The following is a 9,018-nucleotide window of genomic DNA, read 5'->3' as shown; positions in this document are numbered from 1 at the left end:
TACATGCAAGTTCAGCCGACCAGCCCAAACATCACCCCTATCCCAAACTCCACCCAAACTCCGGTGGCCCAGTCTCAATTGGCTATCAAGTTACCAATGTCATCCAAGCTCATGCGCTTGCACCACCTTTAACCTTAGTCTTTGTGTGATTGTATGTTGTGTCGAGTACTCAAGTTATAACATGGTGCCTATTGTTCAGTTGAGACTTATGTTATTGTTTTGTCTATCTGTTTATGGTATGAAATATTTTTTGTTTGTGTGAATTAATTATGTATCACGTCGATGCATGAAGTTATGGTTCTACGGGTCGGTGTTCCTATTTGAAGTATCGGTTCCCGACTGATACCAACGTGTTTCCATTCGGATGGGTTCATCTTTTATACCGACATTCTTGAGTTCATACATATTTTCAATTTTTTTCATTTTCGATTCAGTTTTGTGAAAATGAAAACAGTAATTTTTCTTTTTTTTACCATTCATGTCCGTTTTCATCCTATGTGGGGCTACCACAGAGGTAGGCAAGTATCCGCAATCAAATGAAGCATGCAATGATCAATCTTAAAATGATGACATGGCCAAATGAGAGAAATTTTATAAATGAGCCACGATCCGTGGGATCTAACAGGTTGTATTTGGTGAAGGCAAGATTGACGGCTATTAGGTTGACGTGGCCGCATAATTTTCATCGAAACCCAGTCGAATGACTCCCGTCGACTCAGGTCTCCCTTGACTCGGTTACTGAATTGAAGCCATGTTATCCTCGGCCAAGCACCGTCAATATTCTCCTGCACATATTCCTCGCAAAAAATAATATTATCACTACACATCTGAGGATAAACAGGAACAACTATTGGACATGGATCTCACCTTTGTTCACTTTATCTTTCCAGCACTTCATAGCTGCCTACTAGACGATTGATTATGTTCCTGCTTTGTCTTAGCTTACTCAGGTACCCGATCCTTCCTACCAGTTTCAAGCTTCTAGCTAGTTTTGCTTTCTACCATGCTTGCCTGCTATCCATTTCTGTTAATTTCTCCGGTCATAGATATGGTGGAACGGAATAAGCATCGACTACCTTGATTCCCATGTCACAAACATCACGTCCAACCATGTCATACGTTCATACTGATTCTTCCTCACCACTTTGAACACAAAAAGGCACCAGATGTTAAAACAAGGCATCAATTATCACGTCAGAAAATTGACGTCAACGATCACTACTACACTAGCCGAACTGTGAACTGGATTACTGGAGTCTACTAAAATAAACTAGTTTATCTTTGGTTCAAATCACAATTACTGGATTTGTGATCATGCTATTATTTAATGTCCAAGACCAACTAGTGATGTTCACAAACACAAGCTGCTCATGCAAGGAAAAGATCGGTTTGTTGACCGAATACGGCTGCCCAAACCCAGCCCGATCTCGTGCTGCCCGGTCACGTTCAATCTGTGATTTTCAACCTGGGCTAGGTACATTTCAGACAGTAGTTCTGTTAACCAAATCCAGCGCGAAATAGCAACCGGGCATGTGAAGTAGGACCTAGATCGGGTTGAGTTTAAGCTGGGTCAGGCTTTTCTTGGTGGGACTAATTTTCCGAAACTTGTAGCAACCATAATCCAATGGCAAAATCATCCTTAATTGACCAGCATAAGTGGGGTCTAGTCAACAAATGCATGAGATAAGTCTCATATGATGTTTATCGGGTTGTCCAAGCTCTGGTTTGCGAACTTGACTGTCATATGTTTGGAGAAAAAAAAGGTTCAGGGCTTGTTCAGGCTTGGTCGAGCTCCAAACGAGCTGAGCTCGAGCCCGAATCCAAGCTCATGAGCCTAACGAGCTCAAGCTTGAATAGTGTGATTAAGACTCGACTTATTATTCCATACATGTTTCTCTCTCAAATTTTCAGACTGAGATCGAGCTCACTCGAGCCTTGGCCTAAACTCAAGCTTTGGTCAAGATTTTATAGAATGTTTTACATTGAAGTGCAACTATGTACCTTTATCGAGCCGAGTTGAGCCTGATAAGCTTTGACCGACTCGACCTCAAGCTCAACTTTAAGCTTCAATGCAACTTAGGCTCGACTCGAGCCTATATCAGCCTCGAGTCCGTGTCCATTCTTAGAATATGTTTTGCCGGTGTCTGTTTTTGAAAAATAAATTACAAAGGTCAAAGTTGGAAAAAAGAATATGTTTGGCGAGATCTAATTTTGAAAAGTAAATTTAATAAAAGGCCAAAATAGATGGAATCATCCTTGAACGCAGGTAGGGGCGGAGCTCCAACTAGGGCCACTAGGGTCGTGGCCCCCAAAATCCTCGAGTACCCCATGTAGTTTTCCGGGCCATCTCATTTGCTCAGCCCAATTCGACCCTAGGCCTTGGGAAAATTCGTCGCACGAACATGTCGGTCTCACTCGATCCCTCTCCCTCTTAGTCTCACTCTCGCTCTGCACCTCTGTCGCTCTCATCTTGTGCCTATGCAGCCATTCACATAAGCTCCAAACCCTAGTCGTTGGGCGGCGGCCGCAGTCCTGCCTTGCGCCCTCATTGCGACAAGAAGGGACCAGTGACTCCAACTCTTCAAGGATCAGGCAACTGGCAAGGGGGTGACGGGTCATGCCCCTGTGTTGTTGGCAGATGCGCCCTAGCCTAGCAGTTGTGGTGGCAGGCTGATGGCTTGAGCTAGTCTTGGGCAGCGTGAGAGGCCAGCAACAACAGCCAGCAGGTCATCACCATCACATGCTCAAGGCCATTCTAACAGGTCGCCGCTACCTGCTCAGGTATTGTTGCTCTTTCTCCAATTCTCCCCATCCGACTATCCTTAATCTCTTATCCAATAGGTAACAATACAATTCGATTGAACTTGGAATCTGATTTGATTCATTTTGCATCTTGTACCGGACTGATTTTGTAGTTGTAGTACATTTGTTCTAGAATTGTATAATGAAGAGGGCAAAGGCATTGACAAGCTTTGTGCTTGTGCCTTTGAATCAATGAATCTTTTATTCGATCAATCGATTTGTTCTGCCTTGTGCTTTGGTGCTTGTGCCATGCGCCCGTGCCTCCAGTAGACAGTATGTCTTGAACTCCTAATACTAATGTTGATTGCTAATTGCTAGCTGATGAATGCTATCACGCTAATGCTGCACTACTGCCTGTTGGGCGCCTTTGCCCTTTGATAGTTCAATTTAATATGTCTTATACTGTTGTGCTTCTGCTCCTGCAATCGCTACAGGAACTTGTGAGGGCCTCAAACAGATAGTCTTTGTTCAACACAACAACAAAATGCATAGCAAAAATCTCACTGGTAGGCATATTCTTATAATTGCCATATTCTTTTGTAGGCATATACTTCAATTTGTTGTGGAGATTTTTGATGAATTGCAGAATTGATTATTGATTTGAGAACAAAATGGAGACTGAAGCTCAGTTCTAATTTTAGAATGTATGCCTCAAATCTTACTTGGAAGATATAGTATAGAATTCTAAATTATAAAACATTATACTGTTATTTTTTTACATATTTACTGCTACAGTAAAAGCCGTTTAGACGCTCAGATAGTGGCCCTAGTCTTGTTGATCGCATAGCTCCGTCACTGAACGCAGGTAGATATCCGTGCCGTGTAGATGTCCCACACCAACGCCAACCGGAAGCAGCTACAGCTTCTTTGTCGTGGGCACGCAGTGATCAACAGCGGTCAGTGATGGCAGGGCAAATGAAATGCCCGTCGTCGATCGGTGATACAAACGTCATCACTGCTCGCGTCAGCAGCGCCACGCAAGCCAGACCCACGCACGCCTGCATGCGATGACACGACGGCCGACGCGGTTCCATGCATGCACGATTGCATGGCCCATGCTGCCTCGCCGATGGCGCTCGACAACATACGCCTCTGCTCTGCAAATCCATTAGGCCGAACCGAGCATGCACCTAGCTACCTGATCAGGGCACGATGGCAGCTACTGCGGAGGAGCGGTGGAGATCATATTGGAGGTTACATAGTGCTAGGACCAGCAACTTTGTTGTATTACTTCCACAGGGGCAGTGTCCCGTCCTAACTGAGATTGGCATAGCTTCTGTGACGACGACCGGCTCCGGCCCTGAGTTGAATTAGTTGATTCGTACCTTGAAATTTCATTGAACTTCAATTTAACCCGATATATCTCGGCAGAAATACAACTGTCTCTTGGAGATCTATATATAAAAAAAAGATTGTTAGAGAAAGCGGCAACCTTGCGCGCCAGCTGCTCAGGCTTGACAGGGCAAAATCATTTGTCCAAGCCAATGAAAAGGTAACTCCGTATAGGGGTATAGACACATAAGTTATCTCATTTGTTTATCTCTTTTATCTGATATTTATTCATCTATTGATTCTTTTATATATTTATAATTTTTTTACTTATATCTTTAATATAAATAAACAGTCCTAATAGCAGATACGTAGCAAGACTTAGTAGAATTTTCCCTCGCCAAGCCAACCGTCCCACCGGCTCGATCCGGCTCAGCCCCCAAACTGGCTCGCTCGCCCAAACGGACCCCAGGCATGTATCTCGCACATCAACATCCACCTGTGAGCAAAGAGAAAAGCGAGAAAAGCGCGGCATCAGTGCGAACGAATCGACACGCGGAACCAAAGATCGGATTAACAACGCTCGTCGCGCAGAAATTCCCTGATTAGTGCAAAACGTGGGTTACCAGGACCCAGAGCGAACAGATTCCCCGATTAGTAGTGTAGAACGTGCCCAAATGACCCGCGAGCGCTCGCCGGATCGCGGATAATCCTCCGAAAATGCTGTTGCACACGCGCTGCAAAACTCCTCTCCCGACAGGCCTCCCACCTTCTATTTTTGAAAAAAAAAATCAGAAAACTTGTTTGGATAACTTAAGCCCGGAAAATTTGTTTGGATACCTCCATAGGCCTCGCACCTTTCATTTTTGAAAAATAAAATCAGAAAACTTATCCGAATAATTTGGTTCGGAAAATTTATTCGGAATTTTTTTTAAAAAAAATAGAAAAACGTGTGAGGAATTTTTTTTTCCAAAAATAGAAAGTTGAGAGCTAATCGAAAAAGTTGTGAAGTTTACTCTGACACGCACCCGTGAAATAGCACAGCCTAATCCTCCGGTGCGCGTGTTGTCCAATCGACGCCGGGCTAGACAATCTGCCATATGCTCGCTGCCTAGGGATGGCAACAGGTATGCCCCTGCCAGGTTTTGCTAGAACGGATCCGAATCCGAAACCCGACTCGTCAAACCCGACCCGAACCCGAAATCAATATCGGGCGCAAAACCACCCCCGCCTCCGGCCTCGATGGGGATCCGAAACCTGACGGGGTAACCTGAAACCCGGCAGTGTGACGGCGGCGGGTCGGGGCGGGGCGGGGCGGGCAAGCGGGGTGGGGCGGGGCGGAGCAGGCGGGCGTGGGCGCTGGGTGAGCGGGGTTTCGGATGACACCTACGGATGAAAAAACAGACTCAAATCCGAACCCAACCCGAGGTAAGACTCCGATCCGATTCGACCCGATAATTTCACGGGATTTTTTTTTCAACTAAACCCGTTCCCGTCAGATCTGAAACCCGCCGGACCGATTCTACAGGGAAATTGCCAACCTTATCGCTGCCTCACAGGCACAATGATTCGTTCCTTAGTCAGGTCACATCCGAGGACGAGTTATCAGCTACCCACACATCCGTGCTGCATGCTATGGTAGCCGCTGCGCGCGAGGAGCATGGTCCAGGTCCAGGGCCTGGCCGCGACGAATATATGCTCCCACAAAGCGCGCAACGCCTGCGATCGACGTGGTCCATCCGCGCTCCCAGCTTTGCAGGCTGGAGGCAACTACTCGCTCGCTCGGCTGGCAGCCACGGGCAGCACGGTGCCATCCACCCGCGCCCGATCGAGATCTCCCTGTTCGATTCAGTCTAAGTCCTCGAACTGGAAAGGAGGGGACGACCTTTGATCGAGCTTTGTTCTTCCGCGTCGCCTTTATTCCGCCATTGAAAAAAAAAAGCGCAAAGCTTTGCTCCATTAGCTACGCAAATTCGGCGTAATCTTGCGCCACCTGCCACCGGGAGTATATATTTCCCGTCTCCCCAGATGGGCCTTCCTTCCCTACGACACCAATTGCAAGTGCAACACGCAGAGGCAGAGCGTTAAGCGAGGAGTGGTTGACTACTTAGCTTGGTTGCCATGGCAATGGCGGCGCATGGGAACTTGTCCTGCTCTACTACATGGAGAGAGCTCATGAACACGAGCTGGTGAGTGCTCGATCCCTATGCGGTTGATCTCTTGTTAATCGCCAGATTCTTGCAGCTCTGGACTGCTTCTTCTTTCTTGTGCATGCCAAGAAATGTTTGTGCTGATGTGTGCATTGCGTTCTTGTTGTTGTTGCAGGAGGGACGACGACTACAGGAGGATGGTGATGGCGTGCCTGATCGAGGCGGTGTACCTGCTGGAGCTGGAGCGGCAGGAGCGCCGGGACGCGTCGGCGGTGGCGCAGCAGTGGTGGAAGCCATTCCAGTACCGCCTGGCGCACGAGCTGGTGGACGAGCGCGACGGATCCGTGTTCGGCGCCATCTTCGAGCGGGACCACCACCCGCACGACGGCGACGTGGGCGGCAGGCCGGGCGGCGCCCCGAACGCGGTGATCGCGTTCCGGGGCACGCTGCTGCGCGCGCCGACCATCCGCCGCGACGTCGAGGACGAGCTCCGCCTGCTCGCCCGCAACAGCCTCCGCGGCTCGGCGCGGCTGGCCCGCGCGGTGCAGGCGCTGCGGGCGACCATCGACCAGTTCGGGTCCGAGAACGTGTGCATCTGCGGCCACTCCCTGGGCGCCGGTTTCGCACGGCAGGTCGGCAGGATGCTCATGTCCTCGCCGCGGAGGCAGCCGCAGCAGCAGCAGCAGGCAGCGCTGGAGTTCCACCTCTTCAACGCGCCATACCTCTCGCTGCCCATGGGCGTGAGGAGCGTCGTCAAGACAGTGGGCTGCCTGCTCAAGGCGCTCCGCTCCGGCGTGGCCACCGTCGGCAGGTGGCACGGCAAGGCGCTCCGGAACGTGGCCTATGCCAACTGCATACTCGGCTACACCAGGCTCGAGAGCGGCAGGAGGTTGTGAGATCGAATCCGATGGATCGTCGCTGACTTGAATCGCTGAACAGAACTGTACCTACGCGAGTCCTGTATGATCGTCACCTTGTAGTATTCAATTCTAGGAAAACGAATAAGCATTGCACGGCTTTGCCTGCATGCTTGCTTTGTAGTACCACGTACGAAAAAAATTGGTTGTTCATGTATTTGCCCAGTTGCCCTGCCTGCATATAAATCAATTATTGAAAACTGGATGAAGATGCCTGAAAAATAACTGGAAGAAATCATGGGGAAAGTATAATGAGAACGATATCTCGTTCACCAACGATTCGACGGGATTGGTTTGTAGCGTTTTGCCCTACTTTATTCGACGAATACTAAAGCAGGTCTCCACGCTCACCACTTGATCGGCTTTGAATCCAATCTGATCACAACTTGTCGCGGCTTTGCCGGGATAGGCAAGTACGTAGGGTGAGGGCCCGGGAAGGAAATTCTATAATATCCTTCATCCAAAGATTTTTATAAGATTCTGATACATACCATACTTGTTTGATCCAATAGTTGACACGTGTAACTGAGAGGAAAGAGATGATACGTGTCATACACCAGAGAGGGTCTTTCATTGAGATCGGATCTCAAAGAATTTCCTTCCGAGTGACCGAGCGACAGATGGGTGTAGGGGCCACGTCTGTTTTTCATATTTGTGGGACATGGTGATGTGTTCTCGCTATTTTTTAGCTTTACAAACAATGGCGGAGGTAGGATTAAATTTGAAGTATGATGGAGTTGTTAAGTATTAACAATAATATATAACTAACAAGATCATCCACGTTAATATCGTGGTTAGCCTCGGTGCAATATTTTATCATAATAACTTTTGATTAATATATTTTATATAGACTCTTTATTTAGGTATTTGATTTTTATCTAAGAAAATATTTGATATGGATCCTTCTTTTTTCTATTCTAGCCTCAATTTTAATTATTATTTATTTTATTTTATTTGAACTCCTTATTTAGATATTTTGCTTCTCAAACTGTATGAAAATTGAATTGCTAATTTTTTATAATTTAGAATTTAGCTATTTATTAGTCATATTTGATATAGACTATTTGATTTAATCTAAATCATTAGATGTTTATAACAATAAGTGGTCTAGATCCTTCTCTTCTTTTTCAATTAACATGATAATGTTTTGACCTTAAGAGCGAACATAATAGCTCCTTTTAACACTTAAATAATAATATAATAGATATAAAATCAAAATAGTCCATATAGATGGTAAGGCCTCAATGCCACATGGCCAGCAAAATCGAGCTATATGGCCGGCCATACCTCGCCATATTGGTGCCTCTGCCACTATTTACAAACATCTTACATTGAAGATAATTAGTGGGACTAGTATTTTCAAATTGGATGTACTAGCTAAAAAAATTGTTCGATAACTATAAATATTAAACAATAATAAGATCAAAGTACAAATTGTTCATGAAACGAGTTCGTTTGGTTCTTGCGTTACTCAGTAATAAATGGTATTGGAAATATTGGTAGCGAGCAATTGATTAAGGAACCGCCAAGAAAACAAGTTCAATTTCCCAAGCCACATCAGATGATGCGGTGCTGGAGTCGCAACCATATAGATTTCATAAGGACGTTGTTCGTTACATTCTGTAGATGTTGAACAGAACATGAATCATGATTCAATATGAGTAGGAATTAAATTAAACGTGACAAGTCCATGACAACCTTCACCATTACCTAACATATTTACCCCCCCCCCCCCACTCCAACCCCAAAAAAGATATTCAGGAAACATTCGAGGTTCATGCTCGGGATGCAACATCTAACCAGTCTTGCATCTAACATCTCAACAACCCAATTATGTCAATCCCCTTGTCAGGAATAGAAAGAGCACACACACAAACACG

The 9,018-nt window shown here is 46.2% G+C and overlaps 1 protein-coding gene across 1 annotated transcript; it reads left to right on the top strand.

The window, feature by feature from the left end:
- Positions 1 to 5,815: 5,815 nt before the first annotated feature.
- LOC133890976 (GDSL esterase/lipase At4g10955-like) lies at positions 5,816 to 7,338 on the top strand. Its single transcript, XM_062331643.1, has 2 exons — positions 5,816 to 6,260; positions 6,397 to 7,338. Exons 1-2 carry the CDS (start codon positions 6,193 to 6,195, stop codon positions 7,115 to 7,117), a joined length of 789 nt encoding a protein of 262 aa, XP_062187627.1. The 5' UTR covers positions 5,816 to 6,192; the 3' UTR covers positions 7,118 to 7,338.
- Positions 7,339 to 9,018: the final 1,680 nt, after the last annotated feature.

Source organism: Phragmites australis, chromosome 14 (assembly GCF_958298935.1).
Source record: "Phragmites australis chromosome 14, lpPhrAust1.1, whole genome shotgun sequence".
Lineage (NCBI taxonomy): Eukaryota > Viridiplantae > Streptophyta > Magnoliopsida > Poales > Poaceae > Phragmites > Phragmites australis.
Note: the sequence above shows the minus strand (reverse complement) of the source record. Positions and strands in the feature narration are given on the sequence as shown.

Coding starts and splice junctions, on each gene's coding strand:
- LOC133890976 (XM_062331643.1), top strand. CDS start 6,193: ATGGCAATGGCGGCGCATGGGAACTTGTCCTGCTCTACTACATGGAGA. Junction 6,261..6,396: donor GAGCTCATGAACACGAGCTG/GTGAGTGCTCGA, acceptor TTGTTGTTGCAG/GAGGGACGACGACTACAGGA.